Source organism: Sebastes umbrosus, chromosome 6 (assembly GCF_015220745.1).
Source record: "Sebastes umbrosus isolate fSebUmb1 chromosome 6, fSebUmb1.pri, whole genome shotgun sequence".
In the NCBI taxonomy this organism is placed as follows: Eukaryota; Metazoa; Chordata; class Actinopteri; order Perciformes; family Sebastidae; genus Sebastes; species Sebastes umbrosus.
Genome location: NC_051274.1, coordinates 32,788,171 through 32,810,864, shown reverse-complemented (window position 1 = coordinate 32,810,864; position 22,694 = coordinate 32,788,171). Strand labels below are relative to the sequence as shown.

At 39.9% G+C, this 22,694-nt stretch overlaps 1 protein-coding gene across 3 annotated transcripts in view; it reads right to left on the bottom strand.

Annotated features, from left to right (window-relative positions):
* LOC119489607 (thymocyte selection-associated high mobility group box protein TOX-like) overlaps positions 1 to 22,694 on the bottom strand; it is a 116,856-nt gene that overhangs the window by 29,164 nt on the left and 64,998 nt on the right. For all 3 annotated transcript variants that reach the window (XM_037772284.1, XM_037772285.1, XM_037772283.1), the window contains one exon: positions 10,513 to 10,758. In XM_037772284.1, coding sequence (XP_037628212.1) covers positions 10,513 to 10,758 — 246 coding nt within the window. The remainder of the gene's footprint in view (positions 1 to 10,512; positions 10,759 to 22,694) is intronic.

Sequence of the window (22,694 nt, the reverse complement as noted above, 5' to 3'; positions counted from 1 at the left end):
CGTGTAGTGTCGCGGACATGCAGCCACTTTCCCAGTAAATGTCCACCACCACCACCGCATCATTTAGTTTAGTTTAGCAGGTTGTCAGCTGCGTGTCTGCCCGGCGTAACGATGGCGAGTATCCGTGTGGCGGTGGTGAACGTGGGGTTATCAGTGGCGTTATACACTTGAATTTATCAATCTATCTATAGCTGTGAACGTAGTTGTAGCAGACAGTTTGTGTATAGTTTATTTGTCGGTGAATAAATGCTACGAGGCCACAACTTCTCTCCTCTTATGCTCCGCTCAAGACTGGAGCCTACTTCCTGTAATGTACAGCTAGCGGGTCACTGTTGTGAAAGAATCCCCTTTCCGGTTTGCGGCATCGCCCTGTCTGCCTGGATTCTTTCACAACAATGACCGGCTCGCTGTACATTATCCTAGATAAAACAGATCTTGTGCAGATGTGCAGACAAATTGCATGATTTGCATTTGAAAAAAAAAGGTAATAAATCACAATATGTCTTATCGCAATACTAAATGTTTAAAATCGCATTAAGATTCTAAGTATTGTGACTTAAGTATTGTGATAATATCGTATCGTGTGGCCTCTAGTGATTCCCACCCCCGAGAGCAGTAGAGAAAGAGCCTCCTCCAGAAAGCTCAGGAAGTAACCTCACTGCAGTCTAAAAATGACTAGAACAGCATGTAGTATTCAGTGTAGAGTAAGTATACAGTAGCAGAATAGTAATTCAGCACACCACAATGGTCTCAGCATGTAAAAGGGAACAGCCTATAGCTCAAGTCTACAATCCCTTGTACTAACTTTCAATCAGTTCTCAGTGAAGTGCACACAAACAAAACCAGTCTTTAAACGCTCTAAAAAAAGAGATATGAAAGAAGAGGGACTTTTTTTTTTCAGTGCTGAAACAACTCCTCAGTGACTGGGCAGTATGTGCAGCCTGGCAGCACCACCGCTGGCAGGAGCAGGTATCCGTATCCCTCCTTAACAAACACTCTTGTCCCAAACCTCAGTGGTTCCTTGGGCGAGAGTAATGGCTTCTTTGCACTGGGCCGCGCCGTGCTATTGTAGAATCACAGAGCGGTTAATTGAAACAAATGACTCTAATAATGGGACATTATCCCCACAGGCTGGCTTTGTGGTGGGCCTAATTAGCGTTGCGGTGGTGGCGAGGAGGACGAGTCACCACGCTGATCCCTCAAAGGAAGCAGCCGAGGCCCCCTTTTAAGTGGGCAGTACGGGATTCTCCTACTCGCAGCGTTTAAGGGCACCGGGCTTTTTCCAAACCAGCGTGGTAAATGTAAACATGTCTCGTCACCCCCCCGGGTCCCCAAGAGAGAGAGAGAGTGTCCCGATCTGTGGCTGTGTTTCCTTTCCTTCTGTTCAACCCTTCCTGAATAAGGCGGAACACATTTACTCATCAAGATTTGATAACTTAAGATCACTTTTTTGTTCAATTAATCAATTAATAATATGGTTTACAAAATGTCATAAAATAGTGACAAAGGCACATCCCAGTTTCCCAGTTACAGTTTCAAATTGCTTGTTTTGACCAACCAACTGTTTAAATCTCTTTATTTTTAACATTTTATTTAACCAGGTTTGTCCCATTGAGATTACGTCTGCAATGATTAATCGATTAGTTGTCAACTATTAATTTAATCGGCAACTATTTTGATAATCGATTAATCGATTTGAGTTATTTTTCAAGGAAACAAAAGTCTCTAAAATTCTCTGATTCCAGCTTCTTAAATGTGAATATTTTCTGGTTTCTTTACTCCTCTATGACAGTAAACTGAATATCTTTGAGTTGTGGACAAAACAAGACATTTGAGGACGTTTTCTTGGGCTTTTTTTTTACCATTTTCTGGCATTTTATAGACAAAACAACTAATCAATTAATAGAGAAAATAATCGACTAGTTTTGACAAAACCAACTGTTTAAATCTCAAAAGTATTCTTTTTAAAAAAATATATATTTAGTCATTATTTAACCAGGTTTCTCCCATTGAGATCAAAGATCACTTTATGCTGAGTAACATTAAAATGATCAGATAAAACTAAGGCTGAGTAACTCAGGTAATTTGATTACAAATTCTTTTCATCAAAGCTTTGTTTATTATTTGTTTGCATTTCAGATAAAGTTTTATTTCAAACCCAGATTGTAATATTACACTTAAATGCACTAAATGTGTTTGTTTTTGACATATAATCTTATCGTATGCAATTCAAGCAATACAAATGCCGATTTTTCCAAAAAGGAAACCAATTAGTTGTTCATTTTCCCTTTTTTTATATTTCCCATTGCTCCTTACTAAAGCAAAAGTATTTTTTATCCAATTACTCGATTAATCGATGGAATAAACGGTAGAATACTCAATTACAAAACTAATCGATAGCTGCAGCCCCAGATAAAACATTTGCACACAGACATCCTCAATAGATTTCACTGTAGTTTTAATCTTGTTCAGGGTTACTAGGCTTTTGAAGTTTAAGATATTCAGTTTAAAATCATATAAAACAGAGAAAAGGCAGCAAATTCTTACATTTTGGAAGCTGGAACCGGCTAATATTTAGCATGAAACTTTCAAAATAGCTGTCGATAGGGCTGCAACTAACGATTATTTTCATTGTTGATTAGTCTGTTAATTATTTTCTCGGTTAATTGATTAGTTGTTTGTTCTATAAAATGTCAGAAAATGGTGAAAAATGTGGATCAGCCCAAGATGACGTCCTCAAATGTCTTGTTTTGTGCACAACTCATATATAGATATTCAGTTTACTGTCATAGAGGAGTAAAGGAACCAGAAAATATTCATTTCAGAGAATTTCTTTAAAAGTTACTCAAACCAATTAATCAATTTTCAAAATAGTTGCAGACTAATTTAATAGTTGACAACAAATTGTTTATTTAAATTAATTGTCGCAGCTCTAGTTGTCGATTAATATTCCGTCGACTGACTAATTGATTAATCAACTAATAGTCATGATTATTGCCAACTCTTCACCTCATTGTCCTCTCGCATGTCATCACGTCCCCCCCTCTGGAGCGCCAATGGCCCGTAACTAATGTGACAACATGAGATATTGTTTTCCAGATGTATTTTGATCACCACTGAAATCTGTTTTTGCCTCTCCTAATTGTTTACCCTTGTACGAGATGATCCCAGAAAGTCAGCTGTAACGCAATGTTCAAATCTCTGTGACCAAGCTGTTTTAAATATTCATTAGTCGTAACAGTCGCCTAAGGTTATTTGAATTAGCGCCATGAATATTCATGAACTGCAATGAATGTGCATTTGTTTTTTAATGCTCAATCTGTTAATACTCCTCTTCATTACTTCACTGCGAAGCCTGCATAATAAACCGCCACAAAACAAAGCTTTACTTTTTTTAAAGCACAGTTCTCTCTTTGGAAGCCTATTTGTTTCGGTTTAAATGAAACAGGGAGTGCCCCGCCAATTATCTCGCTGTCATTTCTCTTGACAACTACAAGACACATTGTTCACCCCTGTTGTGCGGCGTAGCACTGAAGGGCATCTGTCTTTTTTTTTTGTGAAATGAAAAGGCGCAACAGAAAACATTTCTACTGTTACAAACAGTGATTTATCTGGGAACGTCACGGAGATGTCATATCTATCCCAGTGAAAGGCAGCAGAGCAAGCGGGTCATATGAGATATGTCTAAAACCTACACTGAAAAAAATAAATAAAAAAATTGCTGTTTCAATTTAAAACCGTAAAAAGTAATCCAGCTGCACTGAGCATGTGAAGTCAAGTCAAACTGCAATTTTCAGTGACATGTTTTTTCCTTTTAGATAAAGTTTATTTTAAGGCTTTTCATTAGATAGGTAACTGGATTTCACTGTGAACACTGTCTGAATATATTTGTCTGAGTTTGACTTGCGATACACCGGTAAATATTGATATCATGTTAATAATACACAAATGATAATATTGTGTAAATAATCCAGTGCCTCTTAAAACATTTTATATATTCACTTCAATTTAATTTGTTTCTATGTAGCGTCAAATCATAACAGAAGTTACCTCAAGACGTTTTTTATATCGAGCAGGTCTAGACCGTACTCTATAATTATAATATATAATAATAATATATACAGTTATGCTTACGGACTCTCTCTGCACCTCCTTACACTTGTATTTTGAGTTTAATTCATTAGACAATAAAGAGACAAAACGCACAATAAACAAAGTTACAGAAAGAGAAGAAAATCTGATATTACGACAGCCTTTGTGTCCGACGTTGATAGGCTTACTCCGATCGTTTTAACGGCCTGATTGGCCCTCTATATCTAACTATCCCTGCGCTGTCAATAAACACAGCTGTCAATATCCGCTTTTATGTCGCCGCATTAAAATAGTTACGGCCTTTTCCCCCACCCCGACTGTCTTTGTCCTAAATGCCAAGTGATGCAAAATAAATTTCCTTTCACAGATTAAATGAAGTCAAGCTCACATAACCTTGTAGCAATCAGTGACTCTGACAAAGACTGATCCTGGAAATAAAGAGACACACACACACACACACACACACACACACACACACACATACACACACACACAAACACACACACACACACACACACACACACACACACACACACACACACACACACACACACACCCACATAGTGCAAACACACTGCACTATTGCACAGAGATGTACTAATGCACTCAGTATTTCTGCATCATTAATAGGCCGGGTTGAGGTGAGTTTTTTAGGTGATATGTCACAGTGACTTATCACCCAGCTGCAGCTTTGCAGCCTCTTTTAGCTAATTATTTTGGGTTTACATCCTGATAATGCATTGTTTGGTAGAGTCTAATAGGGCTGAATAATTTTGAAAAAAACTGTTTCAACTGATATTGCAATATGATTTACGATATTAGAAGGAATGATAAGTTTTACACCATTATTCGCATTTTCATTGAAAAACATATTAAAATGATTATGGTGTGATTTTTACAGGGATATGTACCAAACAAAGATGCTTTCTTAACTCTATAGAATATGATGTGTAGGTCAGGAATCTCTGCAGCGATTTTGATAACAGTTTGATTAATTGTACAGCCCTTCAGTCTTAACATAGTAGTAGTAGTTTTCAGAAAAACAGCTCTGACGATCTGAATGTATCGCACAAGCTCAGCACCAAAACAGCAGACAAAAGTTAGCGACTATCCGGGAAGTCAAACATGTAGCAGCCAGAGACCCAGACATTTACCTCAGGGGTTGGTTGAAACTGAACCACAGCTAAAAAGGAGAGTGAATATTACACATTATTTCCATTAATGTCCACCAACATAACTCTAAATGAATGCTAAAGTTGCTCCAATAACGACTTTATAAAGTGATAAGAGCAGTGTGTCTGCCATCTTGATGTGGAATTCTTCTGCCCATCAATCTATCAAAATCTGTTAATGCAGCCTTAAAAATAAACAACCAAAGTCGTATCTTCAAATGACTTATTATCCATGATATCAATAATAGCTCGTCACCAGTAACAACCGATATCGCGACAAACTGTCCACCAAAGGATTACGCATCAGAGTCATGTTTTAAATTGCCACGGTGTGAGTATTACATGTGTGTATTAAAGTGCAGTAGTGTTGTCAAAATCAAAGTATCCATACATATTGATACTGAATATTTGAAACGGTTTAAATACTCATTTTTCCGCAGTATCCATACACAGGTTCCAGCTGCACTTTCTGCTCTCCGACACTTGACACACACACTGTTACTTATCTTTTGAGAAAAATCTTATATTTTATGCCTTCAATGTTGTGTACATTTTTCCCTGTAGTATCAAAAATGGTATCAAATATTTATATTTTGCATCGTATCGAAGTTAGAAATTCCAGTATCGTGAAAATACTAAGGTGCAGTACCAGCAGGAGGCTACAAAACCACTTAGTCAGGTTTATGCAAAAAAACTACTTAGTTAGGTTTAGGATAAACGTCATGGTTGGGCTTAAAATAAGTACGTTAACTACGGAAAATACCACCTGAAAAGACGTAACATAACTACGGAAAACATGTCACAAACGTCACTAACATAACTTACGAAACAAAACACCGGTCTCGTAGTTAAAGGGACTCTTTGCAAGAATCAGAAATGCTTGTTAACAGCGACACCTGTGGCCGTTAAGTCAACTAAAGTCAGTGTCACTGTTGCTCGCGCTCACGCTCGCTCTACATAGACATGAACGTGCATGGCTCAAAACAGTAAGGTGACACACGTCAGCTAAAACCACAATATCACTCTATATGTCAGCTGCTTGGCAGTAATGTTAGCTGACCAGACGAAGGTCTCTCCATGAATCAATGCTGATCCTAGTGTTGGCTTTTCCTGCCTCAGCCTCCCGACCGCGGCCGGAGGGAACAGGGGAGACACCGGAGTTTTGGTCGGAGACGATAACGTTTCTCGCTGCGGAGCCCCGTCACTTCACAAAACACGGGAAACCTCTGTTGGTCTGGAGGAGCTGCAGCAGTTATTTCTGCACAAACGTCCACTGTACATTCACTAGATATTCTCAGAGCGTCCTCCGACCGCGGCCAACACTGTTTTGAAAGACAGGCTTCACTAGATATAACTTTGCGGTTTTGGTGCTTCTGTGTAGTTTGTGTTGGAGTCTTGTCTGAACAGCTTAGCCACGCCAAGGAACACCGACCCGGATTGATTTATATGTTTAAGAAGTTACAAACAGTCCCTTTAAAAGTCCTGTGTTTGTTGGACCCATCCACCTCTCCTCACACCCACCATTAGTAGTCCTTCTCCACTTTTATTCTACATGGCGTGAAAATGACACGCCTAAAGCAAGAACGGCGTTCTTATTGCACGCTTTTGCTTTGCGCATCATTCACCTTTTCGTGTCTCAACACAGTGGGACGTTAAAAACCGACTGCCGATGGCGTGTCACACATCTTGCCAAAAAATATGAATCTCGCACCGCATGTTTAACAAAACTGAACAAACTTCCCATCAGGACTCATCTGACTGAATGTGTGACATAAACTTGTAAAACTGGCAGCTGCTTTTTTTTTGACAGCAGGGGCTTCCCTCCTCCCTCACCAGCCTCATTACACTGGTAATGAGACAGGGGCTGGCGCTCTGTTTCAATATTTAAACGCGCCGGCGCCCCTCAAGGCTCCATGTTGGGGCCGTTTCTGCAAACTCCTCCACGACCCCTCATTACCGTCTGCTGGCGAGCGTCCCCTCCTCCTTTATATTTTTTCAAAGCGCTCCATCTTGCTTGCATCTCCCCCCCTCGGCTGCAGCCTCAGCCAGACCTGAACGATCAGGGGGGGCTTGTTGAACATGAGACCCCTGGGTGCCACCTTTTTCCCCCGTGCGCCGGGGTGGCAGAAACGCTGACAGCTAAGGGTGAGATGGGGGATTCTCCCTTTCGCAATGAGCTCTCACACGAAGGCATGTTACATTTCGCCGTATCCAGTCATCCAAGACTCGGCCCTTTCTTCCCTGAGCTGACGGAGTAGGTCAGCGTCGTGGGGGAGGAGTTAAGAGAATGTAAGAGCATTTCTGATTGACAGCTCTGTCTTTTATAACACCGATCCTTCTGCTTGTTGGAGTCCTTGTAAATGGTGCAATTTGAAGTCGGAGAAATGGTTCAAAATTGTCAGTTAAGACTATTATGAACAACATGCGACTGCAGCAGAAAGAATCAAACCCTACACCGAAACAAAGTGCCGGTTGAAAATAAAAATAGAAAAACCTCAATGTACATCAAATGTTCAAGCTCTGAAATTTGCCTAATACTAAATGCATGTATTTGACACTTGCTTTTTTTCCCATCTGCTTCACATCTTTTTGATTCACCAGCTAATATTTCTGCCGCCTGTGGAGTCATAATTAGATGGAAAAGAGGAGGTTGTCAGACATAATAAATTTAGCTGTAAAAAACAGGGCTCTTGTAGAGACATATGCTGTTCTGCTTGCCAGAAATCATAAGATTATTATATAGTCAGCTCTAAATGAGCAGAAATTACACACTTTAAAGCTGCCAGGATGCAAAATAGTGTGCGTATACAGTATGCAGCATGAAGATGATGGTCAATCCGCTGCTCTCACCGCTGTAATGATTTAACCGTGTTTGCTGTAGGATCGATGTGCGCTGAAAAAGAGAATCCCAAAGCAGGGAGAAGTTTACAGAGCTTTAGCCTCGGGCTAAATGTTGTACAAAAACCAGCAACAACATCCCTGGAGATGAAGCGTATCTGTTGCTCCAGCTGAGCTTGTACTTGTAGGAGGTTTATATGTGCTCTGAAGGATAGCTTTTATTGAAGAGGAGTGTATCCTTAAGGTAACGCTGTTGACTTTTTATTTGCTTCTTCAGCAACGGTGAAAGAAGACCGTTGAACGATTAGCGTTTTAGGTTTTCCAGCTATCTCCTCCAATTTTGTGGGTTTTTACCGAGAGGCTTTTGTTAATACAATACAACAAAGGTAAAAAGGCTTGTCTCTTCATTTCCGACCCCGGTTACACCGAGAGCCTATTTCCATCCACCCTTATTATTCTTTTAAGCATTCAGCCGGCATAAATTCAATCTCCCTTATTATACCTTTATCGGTATGAAATTAAGGTTAATTGACTTTGTTGGGGAAACATCAAATGACACATCCCTAATGGAACCAAAATGAAAATAACGTCATCTCCAATTGCTTTAAAATATTTCTCAATATACAGCCTACTTTGCTATTCCGCAGCCTCAGAAATAAGCTCCTCTTGTCCCAGGAGATAATAAATGAATTGAATCCCCCCCCCCTACTCTCTCCCTACCCCACTCCACTCCAACCCCCTCCTCCTTCCTTATCGGTCATCTATTTTTCCAGAGTAAGCTATTACTTGCCGGGGTTGCTAGGCAACAAGAAATATTAATAGCGGCTATTATTAGCCAGGCTCTGCTAGAGTAGTACTAAAATGTGGAAGTGGGAAACATGAATGTGTTACATAAATCTCCGGACCTTTCACAGTGTGTGCAAGTCTCTGTTTGTGCGGGTGATTTATTGCAATGACGGTTCATTTATGAGAAAAGGGGGTGTGAAATAAGAAAATGGAACATTACCCTGAAGGGCTATTTGAAAATAAATAATTGCAAAGGTGAAACAAAAGCTGTTTAAGAAGCAGGCACTCCCTCTCTGTTTCCTTGTAAAACACTATTTGGTTTGCTTTGTTGGTGCATGGATGTCACATTAGTAATAACTTTACACTAAATACTGCATCCTTCTTATCCTCAACTCATCCATATTGTTGTGTAGGTTTCGTCAAACCAGCCATCGACACCAAAAAAGCAGATTGACTGAAAATGTCCCAGTCAACAACATCTTTCTCCTGCACCAAGCACATTCAGCACCAATGGATTGTGACCTAATCCTGAAGACTGGCTTTAATGGAGGCCTTAGCTACCACCCACGGGAGGAGAAAAAAAAAAAAATGGTGCTTGCAACTTACGCAGTTTGATTCTGAAAATCACATAAGACCTGATTAACGGAGGATAAATGCCACGGATGCTCACATTAAAGCATAAATATTCATGATGGAGGGCAGAGAGAGAGAGAGAGAAAAAAAAAAGTAATATTTATGTCAGATGAAAGTATATAACGTTGAATAATTCACCACACGGGCCATCTATAATTCATCTGGTTCGATCCTATGATTAAAGCATTTGAATGTGTTCGCCAGGGGTGTTTACATGTTCGGTCTGAAGCATGTTTAACACAAGAAAAAGTCCCTTTACTGGAAGGGGGGGCGGGGGGCGGGGGTCCTCGGCATCCTTTTGAACAAAAAAATCAGCTGACAAGGGGTATCCCCCCTCTCTTCGTCAAGATTTTCCTGTTCAAAACCTGCTCCCCACCCCTCCATCCCGCCCCGTTCCTCTTTAGCTTTTGCCGGTCGTAACGAATGAAAATGTGCAGCGCCGCCGAGTTTCTTGCTTCCCTTTCTTGGCTCACTTTGAGGCAATGCGTTGTGCAGCTGGATGGATATTAAAAGGAGCTGTGCTGCAGAAGTCTGGGTGTTAAGGAGGCAGCAAGCTCTCTCTGTATTTATAAATGTTGCATGTATTATACGCTCTGGCCTCGCTCAGACTGCACTGTCTCAGCTTCCTCGGCCTTTAACCGGGCTAATTATCACTTTAATAGAAGAACTCTTTGCTATTATGAAAAAATAATCAGAGATTATTGAGAGCGGCACACAGAAGAATTAGTCATTTCTCTGTTTCATTGCTGTTTGTATGCGTTTGCAGCTTCAATACAGTATCATAAGATCAATAACTTTTTTAAAAGACTGAACTTTCCACGACACAAACCTGCAGAGAAAATGTTCTCCGCGCTGTCTCGCTGGCTGACTTCCAGCCCTCTGACCACGGAGACTAATAGCCCACCACAGTGCTTGACTTGCACGATCACAAAGGGCCGCAGCTAAAAGGGGGGACAGACAAAAAAGAAAAAAAAGAAAAAGGTGTACTCACCGAGTGCATAGGCCCAGAGAGGAGGTGGGTGTCCTGACCCAGCATGTTGGACATCATGAGGGCAGGCAGCTCGGGGTAGGAGTAGGTGTTGAGCAGGCCGTTGTGAGGCAGGGAGTGGAAGGGGTAACCTGACTCGTGCTCCATGAGGTGCAGCAGAGAAGGGTCGGCGTGGTTGGGGGGTGTGATTGGGGGGATCTCGTAGTCTTCATCCCCTGCTCCTCCTCCGCCACTGCTGCCTCTGTAGCTCTGGAAAAGCAGAGAAGAGATGTTTTAGAAGAGGATGAAACTGCAATCACAGCGACCTTTTACTTATTTTTGCTGCAACTAACGCTTATTTTCATCGTCGATTAATCCGTTGAATTAATTTCTCGATAAGTTGTTTGGGTTATAAAATGTCATAACATGTCGATTAGTGTTTCTGAAAGCCCAAGATGACGTCCTCAAATGTCTTGTTTTGTCCACAAGTTTACTGTCATAGAGGAGGAAAGAAACCAGAAAATATTCACATTTAAGAAGCTGGAATCAGAGAATTTAGACTTTTATATCTTAAAAAATTACTCAAACCGATTAATAGATTATCAAAATAGTTGGTGTTTAATTAGTTGACAACTAATCGATTAATCGTTGCAGCTCTAATCCCAACGTATATTATTTAGAGCTGTTAACGTGATAATAACGCATTAACGCAACATTTTAAGCTGTTGCTCAATTTAGTGCTCAGTTGTAAAGCTGGAGTGAAGATACTGGCATCATATGAAACTAGAAAACATAAAGAATCCATCGGTACCAACCATGTCCTACTAGCTTGTTGCGAAGGAGGCTAAATAACGCTCCACACTTACGCTAAATTTTGTCAAGGAAAAACTGTCATGGCCATTTTCAAAGGGGTCCCTTGACCTCTGACCTCCAGATATGTGAATGAAAATGGGTTCTATGGGTACCCACGAGTATCCCCTTTACAGACATGCCCATTTGATGATGATTTGAGCATATTTTTTATGCTAAATGCAGTATCTGTGAGGGTTTCTGGACAATATTTGTCATCGTTTTGTGTTGTTATTTGATTACCAGTAATAAATGTATAAATACATTTGCATAAAGCAGCATATTAGCCCACTCCCATGTTGAAAAGAGGATTAAATACTTGACAAATCTCCCTTTTAAGGTACATTTTGAACAGATAAAAAATGTGTGATTAATTTGCGATTAAATATTTTAATTGATTGACAGCCCTAATATTAATAAAACAAACAAAAATGCCAGGAGAGGTCACAGATAACACGTTTATATGTATAGGCAAATTAGAGTCCATAACCCACCGACAGCGATTTACATGTCTTTGGGACGTGGGAGGAATCATACATGCAGGAAAATCCACATTACAACACAGGAACGTTGTACCTGCGTCTCAAAACAGTGGCACATTTAGTTACAGCATAAATAAAATAGAGGAGCCGGTTTCATCGCTTAGAATCTCTAAGAAAAACATGCCCACCAGGCAGCCGTGCTGCTATCCAACATTTTTAATGGCAGACTGAAGTTCAGCAACGACGCAGGACAGAAACCGCTAACAAAGGATGTTCCAGACAGAGTAATTAAAAAGCTTCGTAATTGGCTTTTAAATGCACCTGTTGCACTTTGTTGTTGTTCAGATGTGTGTTTGCAGCAGACACTGAACTGCTAAGCAGTCAATTCAGGCTGTTTTTGCCGGGAAAATAAAAATAATTAGAAATGCAAATTGTTGCGCCTACAAAAGTGTAAAGAATTAATTCAACACAAACATACACAGCAAATTAATTAGAGTTAGACAACAGCTGCTGTACAGAATAATTTGCTTCAGAAAAATCTTGACAGCTTTAAAGCAACAAACTGTCAGCCTGCACGCCTTTTAAAATACAGTTAATCAAATTCATTATGTGGAAAAGCACCATTGACACTCAGTGGCTATTTTATTATCTCATAATTATGATGCCAATCATATTTTTTAGAGACAGAAAAAAGTGGACTAAATAAACCTCACATTCCTCATTATGAAATATATCCAGTGTGTCCAAATGACCCCCAGCAGGTAAAACAGCAGCGGTTTTTATGGCACTAATAAGGTGATACATGAGCGGAGCCCGTGCTTGTCTTTTCCAGGGCCTATCTTGACATAATATTACGCTGAGAAATATGGTTCCGTGCTCTCAAAAAGCATACTGAGGGTATTCACCAGGGAATGAAAAGCAATTTTGTCAGAGGCAATCTGATGCCAACTCCCCTTTATAATGACTGAAGAAAATTAATCATCACAAATAATATTCCAGTGTCAGCCATTCAAGAGCTTTTTAATAGAATTTTTATTATTCATGTCTCGTGGTACACATCAACTAGTCCGTTCTGCAACATTTCAGAAATCAATTCAATATCATCTTCGTGTAGGCTGTCATCTCGCCTGCCAGCGCGGCAATTCATCTTGCAAACAAATACTTTTTAGCAAACAAATGGCGAGAAAGCTTCGAGGAACAGCTTCGACGTCCCCACCAGCAGAACTGGTGCTTGAAGATAGGATAAAAGTCTCATAATGTGCACTATCATTAGGGAGAAAATAATAATAATAATAAAAGGGAGTAGTTTACTATCAGGGGGTGATGTGCTGTTTTCTCTTCCCATAACACTCACTCCTGGTGCTTGCTCACAAATATTGTCACTGACAATTCCTTTTCCCACGATAAAGGTTTTGCAAATGTGTCTTCGTTGTCTAACATTTATTCTCTCGCTGTCGTTTGTTATTATTGTTAACAAGCATATGCGCTAGGTTTCATTCAAACAAATAAAAACAAATCTCACTGGTTTGTGCATCTGTGCCAAGTTCCAGCGTCTCAAATGTGAGTATTTGCTGCCTTTCTTAGTCGTAATAAACTGAATATCTTTGTGTTTTTGAACAAAACAAATATTTTAAGATGTCACATTTGACTCTGACATAGTGAGATAAACTAAGAGATTTAATCAATTACTGTAGTTGAGAAAATAATCAGCAGAGAATGAATTCTTTTGTCCTTCAGTGTAAATGAGAAAATATGTGGTTTTCCATCGTCTTTCATAACAACACAAGCATTTTCTTTCTTGGTTAAGGCAAAGAATGTATAGCGCTCAAGAAATGAAGGTTCAATTGCAAAGTCAGCGCCCAGCCGCAGAGCTACGCTTCCGCCATTTTGGACTGAAACGTCCGCCTACAAAGTGCCGTACAAAAGTAAAACAAAATGATTTCTATTCTATTGTCATCATTTTAATGTGTCCACCGAAAATGGCCTGTGTTGAACTATAAAAATATTATAAATATGCATACTATTATAACTATTTACTTATTTATTTATTAAACTTTTTTGCCCGGCTGCTTCCTAGAGGAGCATTAAGTGAGCGATGGACAAAAATGGAAGTTAGAAAAATCCGGCACACAGATTTTGAGAGCAATCTCAAACTTTTTCATGTCAAGAACCTCCAAAATGGAGTCCAATAGACCACGGATCATGGATGTAGAAGAGGGTCCAATAGACCACAGACTATGGATTTAGAAGAGGGTCCAACAGACCACAGATCAAGGATTTAGAAGAGGGTCCAACAGACCACAGACCATGGATGTAGAAGAGGGTCCAATAGACCACAGACCATGGATGTAGAAGAGGGTCCAATAGACCACAGACCATGGATGTAGAAGAGGGTCCAATAGACCATAGACAATGGATGTAGAAGAGGGTCCAATAGACCACAGACTATGGATTTAGAAGAGGGTCCAATAGACCACAGACCATGGATGTAGAAGAGGTTGTGTCCTACGTGTTAGTAAATAGCCTACAACTGCATTCAATTCTGTTGATGTCCTGCTACTAGCACTACTAGCTACTGGCCGATAGCCGGTTGTTTGGGAACAGAGACGTTAATACATCCACAGGCTTACAGCATTCAGCCCATGGGTGTATTAGAATATAATATAAGTGATGAATTACAGCCAATATATCCATTATTGCAGCCACATACAGCTAGCAGGAAGCTGGCAGAACCGGATATGCGTGCAGGGCGGTGCAGTCCCGTGGCTCTGATGCACGTTTATTATGCCGAGGAAAATAACTCTGGATTCAGCTGTTAGTTCATTTAACAACTTTTAGGCATCGTGATTTAAATGAGGGCTATTTAAGTGTTCGTACTGGGAAGAGACTGGGAACAGACGTCTCTTTATATATTCATGGCCACAGACTCATTGGCGTTTTCAGTCCAAAATGACCGCAGCGCCATCGAGCGGCTTTTGTCAAAAAAAGCACCAGTTTCACCTCTTTGCTTCTATACTCTTTGGTTAAGGTTCGGGGACGATCATTGTCATAGAGGAAATGTTTTAAGTCACATGAACACTTCGTGTCTTTGTCTGGATTTGTAGTGTAATGCAGCATTTGTTTTCTCGGCAACGGTTACCTTTGCAGAACTCTTAAAACTCAACTCTCTGAGAGGGAACATCAGTCCTTGGTTGAACTGCTTGCCGCTCATTGACATATAGGCCCTGCTTCTCTATAAAAGGTCACTAAACAAAACGAGTAGGAAGTCTAACTAGGAAGCTGGACTGTGGGGTACGACCCCTTGTAATGGCTGTAAAGAGGAAATGAAAGCGAGGGAGAGGCTTGTTTTGGCGAGAATGAGTAATCTAACACGTTGACGTATGTACCAAGATTCAAATGCTGTCAGAGGTTATTTTACGACCGTGCCTTCCATCGCTTTTTTTATTTTCTTTACAGCTTCTTATGATGCCCTTGGAGATAAGACAACGGGACAAGGACATCACAAGTTTAATATTTTCAAGCATAGATAAATAATTCATAAATATACTGTCTTTCAGGACATGGAGGATAAAAGAGAGAGGGGTCAGAAAGAAACGCCAAATGTTGATTCAGCCTTCTCTCTCTCTAACCTTCACCTTCCCCCCTCTTCCCCTCCAGAGGTAAAATTTAAGCAAATCTGTCATTTTTTCTGGACAAGGACGTTACGTTGGACCTTTCTGAAGAATCTACAAATCAATTCTTTGCTTATTTTCTTTCTGTAACTTCAACACGATAGCACCGAGCGTCTTGTGTACATCGGTTGTGATCCAACATCAAAACAGAATATTGCTTTAACATAGTTTATAGATGTGAGAAGTTGCTCCGAGGCATATTGATATCATACATAAAGCAGACCCTGGGTCTTTGAAAAAAGGGAGGGAGATGATTCACCCCACGGGAGCAGTGTTGAGTTTTATATCTGTGGAGGAGCCAGACTGACAAAACGTATACGACTTCTGATCTTCTACACTACAATCACTTATAACACACAAACATACATTTAAAACCAGATTTAAGAAGAATCTGAAGCATACGTTTAACTATACTCACTGTTTGCTTTGAACCTAAGATACAGTTATTTGCAGTGTTAAATTAATAAACCATTGAGGGGTCACAAGCTCAATGAAACTAATGACATTCAGTCCTTCATAGTTTACTCCCATGCTTAATTAATGCTGCATAGCAGAGAAAGGTGTTTTGTTCTTGCTTTAAAAGGTATCAACAGTAGTTAGTAGCAGGAAACCGTTATTATAGAGTTTCATGAGATGAATGTGAAGTTTCAAATTAAGTAATTAAAGTTGGCACCAATGCTCGGTCAGATTTGTCACTTATATTCTTTATTTTGTGTAATACTTGTACATCTGTCTGCTTTAAACCTGAGAGCCCCCGCTACCGAGACGTAGTTAGGAAATATCGCTATTTCGTAATCGTCTATCTTCAGCTTTCAGAATCTGTAAACCAACTGTATGTTGTCCAAAACTATGCCTTATTACGAAGAATTTTAACAATAAAGTCGTACAGAAATAAACTTTGTAAATATAAGAACAAGTTGTGATCAGAAGATCTGGGATTCTCTCGTAAACTTATGACTTTATTCTCATAATATTACAGCTTTTTTTCTCTTAAACTTCTGACTTAATTCTCATATTACAACTTTTTTTCTCGTAAACTTCTGACTTTATTCTCATAATATTATGACTTTTTTTCGTAAACCCATGACTCAGATTTATTTTTTTTCCTCAATGTGGCCCTAATCCTCATAGTGTGTTAAATTCACATAAGAATGGAGTACATGTTGTAGCAGCTATTGGCCAGGCAAAGCGACAGTAACAGCGTACATTTCACCTTGACATGTGAGCTTGTAGGTTGAAAAGTCTCTGCAACCAAACAGCTCCACCTTGTCAAGTTATCTTAAGTAATTAAGTTATCTTAAGTGGAAACAAATTAATCAGCTCGGCTAAAAGTTTTCTTGACACAAATGGCTGTGAAGATGAGATGAAGTCATTAGCTCGGTGATGGAGTCATTCGTGGCCTATGAGGTGTTTAGTGGAAGACAGCTCATCTGGGAACAATGATGTGTTCGTCAAAGGGAGCAGAATAAAAATGTTGCACAGTACACCAGAGAGCCTGTCATGGCTGATGGGGGGCAAATTGTCCAAAGACAAGAGCTGTCTGTCTTTGATGGACTTTGTTATTACAGCTTCAGTGACTGACACACTCAAAGTGTTTCCTCTGGTACGAAGCACTGATAGGGTTTGAAAAATCAGCAAAAAAAACATAAACATAAAACCGTATAACTTTGAATGAGTATACGGCGTCCTATGGAAAGTCATCCGGCCATATGCTATGTTGTGAAAAAAAATGACAGAGCAGCACGATTTTGGCGACAAACAACAGCTGGGCATGCATACATAAAGGTCTCCACGTCCACTCGGTGTGTTCCAGATAGACGGATGGCAACGGTAAATCTTTAAAACATCTTATGGGGAATTTCTAAATTCACCTTCAAACATCAACCTTGCAGAGCTCCTTGAAAAGCAATGTGTAAGTCAGGCCTGATGTTAGATGACACGTAAAAGAATGATCCCAGTCACTTCCACACAGTGAGGCATACAGCTTATTGATTAAACACTCGGTATCGGATCGGTACTCGGTATCGGCCCAACGCCCAGGTAACGCTAACGGTATCGGTGCATCCCAAAGATGAATCTGTTCATATTCTTCTGTTGACATCTCACATTATGGATCCCTCATGTCGAACATTCACCTCTAATAGGGGTGTAAGAAAATATCGATACACATGAGTATTGCGTTATTATGTTGTGCGGTACTTTATCGATTCTCATTCTCTTAAAAATCCAACAGTGATAATAACGCGTTGAGAAAATGGTGAAAAAATGTTTGTCAGGGTTTCCCAAAGTCCTCAAATGTCTTGTTTTGTCCACAACTCAAAGATATTCAGTTTACTGTCATAGAGGAGTAAAGAAACCAGAAAATATTCACATTTCAGAAGCTGATATCAGAGAATTTAGACTTTTATTTTCTAAAAAAAAAATACTCAAACCGATTAATCGATTATCAAAATAGTTGGAGATTAATTTAATAGTTGACAACTAAGGCTCAAAGGGTCAAAGTTAACACGATAATAACACGTTAACGCAAATTAGTTTTAACGCCACTAATTTCTTTAATGCATTAACGCAACTTGTGATTTTTAAGTTGTAGCGGGCTGAGTTTTAAAGCTACTGGTATCATATGAAACAAGAAAACCTAAGGAATCCATTGGTACCAACCATGTTGTACTAGCTTGTCTAAATTTTAGCGACTGGCATGGTGATTTTTACAGGGGTCCCTTGACCTCTGACCTCTAGATCAGTGAATGTAAATGGGTTCTATGGGTACCCACGAGTCTCCCCTTTACAGACGTGCCCACTTTATGATAATCACATGCAGTTTGGGCAAAAACCATGCAGGTTTTTGCATGCATTATAAATGTCTAATTTCACTTTGAACATTCCCCTCTAATAAGGTTGTAATGAAATATCGATACACATGGGTATCTCGATATTATGCGATACTGTTTCTACGATTCTCCAAAACACTGTATACATTTTTAATTAACCTCTTAAAAATCTAGACTATTCTAAAATGGTTTATTTCTGATGTGTTCTTTACACTATAACAGTTTTCCTCAAATTTAATTTAAAAAATCTTAATATATCGCAAATATACCCATAGAACCCATTTTCATTCACATATCTTGAGGTCAGAGGTCAAGGTACCCCTTTGAAAACGGTCATGACAGTTTTTCCTCGTCAAAATTTAGTTTAACTTTGGAGCGTTATTTAACCTCCTTCGCGACAAGCTAGTATGACATGGTTGGTACCGATGGATTCTTTAGGTTTTTCTAGTTTCATATGATGCCAGTATCTTCACTCTAGCTTTAAGACTGACCTTGCTACAACCTCCGAAATAACGGCTGATACGTTGACGGAATTAGTGGTGTTAAAACAAATTTGCGTTAACGCGTTATCATTGCGTTAATTTTGACAGCCCTAATCGCAGTATATTGAATCGCTACCCCCTGTATCATTATACGTATCTTATCGCTAGATTCTTGCAAATACACAGCCCTGCCCTCGCTAATATCGCTCTATTCTCAATAAATCTTTTATATAATTTAATTTATGAAATCCTTACTCTGCGGCGGAGGAAAAAGGATTTCCATCCACCTTCAAAGATCAACCTTGCAGAGCGGAGAAAGGGCAGAAATCAAACTCATCATCAGCGGGTGTTGAACATTGCTGCACAAGTGACCATTACAGCGGCGGTCCACAAAGGCTATCTGACCCGGCTTTGAGACGACAAGGAACTCCATTTGGGTGATGTATCAAGGGAAGCAGACAGAATAGTACAATAGGAGGAGAATGGTATAGCAGAGCCACTGAGCTGACTGACAGCAAGACAGAACTGGGATAAGTGAAGTGTGCAAGGAGGGGGGGGCGTTTCACCACGACCGATAGTAGCTCAGGGTCATTCGCAGCGTCCGTTACTAAAGGTGGGCTGTGGCGCGCTCCAACCAATAGCAAAGGAGCGAGCTAACCTCTCCCGTGCTCCCCCATGCACTGGTAATTCTCTCAAATGTCACATCAAAATGGATCTCATTTAGGTGGGTAAAAAGAACCTGACTCGCCATTGCAGATGTGGGTGGACCTGTGCTGGATTGCACCTGAACTCTAAAAAAAAAAAAACCCGGCCGCAAAGGAAGTGTTTTGAAAAGGTGTGGAAAAAAAGGGCCAAGTGCCGCACATTTAAGTCAGTTCAATTTAAAAAAAAAAAAAAACTCACAGTTATAGATCAAAGATGAAGGGTGAAAAAATATCTCTGATCTTTTTTAGAAATTCTTTAATGTTTGGACCAAAGGATGCAGGGTTTTTTTGGAGAAGGGGACCAATACTGTGGTCTCAGACACATTTCTTATTCTTATTCATTAGAGAGAATCACATAAATAAATAAAATATGTTGTCTCGTAGTCACTCATCCCCCCCAAGGGAACATGGAAGCCCCGGTAATCACATATGGCACAATAGCTCGCCCATAATCCCCTTTATTTTTATTTTCATGATGTCACTCTCTTTAAGCCCCTTGCTTTATGAGTCGCAAACGGAGTGGAGAGGGGAGGAGAGGAGGAGCGAGAGAGGGAGAGGAGAGGAAAAAGCAAGGGAGGGGTGAAAACAAATGATGTGGATCCCTCATTGTTCTTTCTCTATGCCCTCATTCCAGTCAGGGTAATAAGAGAACATTGTGATTTACTGTCAGTGAAGCGCAAGAGTGCATCAGAGAGAATCCACTGCGGCAGGGGCCATTAAAATAGATTTAACTTCCCACAGTATTAGGCCAGATGTCTACACTTCTATTATATTTCAATCAGCCATGACCTTGGTCTCCATATGATGAGAAAGATCACTGGGAGAGAGGGAAAGAGAGAGTGAAAATACATGCAGAAAACCAATAGAAATATCAAACTACTTAGTCCCACTAAATCCATCTGCTCCACTGTGCAGCAAATACAGAGAGAGAGAGAGGCCGGGACAGAAATAGAGCCAAGGTTTCAAGTTCTCTTAAAAGAGTGTATGAATCATTGAGTGCACTCTCGCTGCTGATAAGTTGCTGTTTTTTTTTTTTTGTGTGTGAGGGGGGGATGTAGTGCTGCTTTTCTGCGGGGTATGCATTTGAGGAGGGGCCGAGGGAGTAGACGCCAAAAAGAGTGGGACAGTGGGTTGTTTTGATGTTCTTTAAAACGTCAGATATCAACAGACGTCGTGGAAGATGAATCATATTCATATTCTTCTGTTGACGTCTCACGTTGCTGTGGATCCCAGACGTCGAACATTCCCCTCTAATAGGGGGGTAAGAAAATATCGATACACACGAGTATCGTGATATTATGTTGTGCGACACTGTAGTGATTCTCGCCGATGATAACGCGATAAAGCAAATTCGTTTTAACGCCACTAATTTCTTTATCGCATTAACGCAACTTGCGATTTTTTAGGTTGTAGTGGGCTCAGTTTTAAAGCTACCGACATCATATGAAACTAAAAAACCTAAAGAACCCATCGGTACCAATCATGTCATACTAGCTTGTCGTGAAGGAGGTTAAATAACGCTCCAAAGTTACGCAAAATTTTGGTGAGGAAAAACTGGCATGACCATTTTCACAGGAGTCCCTTGACATCTGACCTCTAGATATGTGAATGAAAATGGGTATTATGGGTACCCACGAGTCTCCCCTTTACAGACATGCCCAGGTTATGCTCTGTTTGGGGCAAAAACTGTGTCGTTTTTTGCATGCAGTATAAAGTATATATTCTAAAATGATTTTCTTTCTGGTGTGTTCTTTATACTATGAAAGTTTTCCCAAAATTAAATATAAAAAATCGCAATATCTCACCTTGCTTACAGTATCGCAATGTATCGCAATTAGGGCTGTCAGTTGATTAAAATATTTAATCGCAAATTAATTATTATAACATTTTTTATCTGTTCTAAATGCACCTTAAAGGGAGATTTGTCAACTATTTAATACTCTTATCAACATGGGAGTGGACAAATATGCTGCTTAATGCAAATTTATGTATATATATATTATTGTAAATCAATTAAAAACACAAAACAATGACAGATATTGATCCAGAAACCCTCACAGGTACTGCATTTAGCATAAAACAATATGCTCCAATCATAACATGGCAAACTGCAGCCCAACAGGCAACAACAGCTGTCAGTGTGTCAGTGTGCTGACTTGACTATGACTTGCCCCAAACTGCATGTGATGATCATAAAGTGGACATGTCTGTAAAGGGGAGACTCGTGGGTACCCATAGAACCTATTTACATTCACTGATCTGGAGGTCAGAGGTCAAGGGACTGCTTTGAAAATGGCCATGACAGTTTTCCCTTAACAAAATTTAGTGTTTGGAGCGTTATTTAGCCTCTTTCACGACAAGCTAGTATGACATGGTTGTATATGTATAGTATAGTATACCAATGGATTTGTTTGGTTTTCTAGTTTCATATGATGCCAGTATCTTTACTATAGCTTTAAAACTGAGCAACACATTTGCGTTAACGGGTTATTATCGCGTTAACTTTGACAGCCCTAATCGTATAATATTGAATCGTAACCCCTGTATCATGATATGTATCGTATCGCCAGATTCTTGCCAATACACAGCCCTGCCCTTTAATATGTTTTCATCCTGCTGTTTACTCTAATATCTCTCTATTCTCAAATCATTTTTTCATATATTGTTTTGTATATTGTTTTAATCCTTACTCTGCGGCGGAGGAAAAGGATTTCCATCCATTCCAGAAAGCAGAGCAGAGGTCGTAGCATGTTCTATTTCAGAGGCTGATGGTAATTGGACTTATTGGCTGACATGGACTGACCTACATAAAGAACCACCGATCCCTGGTTACAACTGTAACTTACAATCCCTCCTAGCATGGGCGTGTATATTGTGGTGATGTTCCTCTGATGTTCCTCCAGCATTGTTTTCAGATATTTATGCCCCAGCGCTGTTTTTTTGGAGCTGAGAACTGTTCTCAGCTCTGAATTCATGCTGCTGAAATTGTACGCTCTCTCGCTCTTGAAATTTAAATACACACCGTACAATATGTATCTCTACTTCATTCTCGCGACCTTGCCAGCGGCTCCGTACGGCCTCAAAGAGGGAGCGAGATGTGTGTTGGCGTTTTCAGACCCTCAATTTTCATTTTTCATCCTTTGTCTCAAATGTCCCCCTAACTTTTCTTGCAGGGAAAGGATGCAAG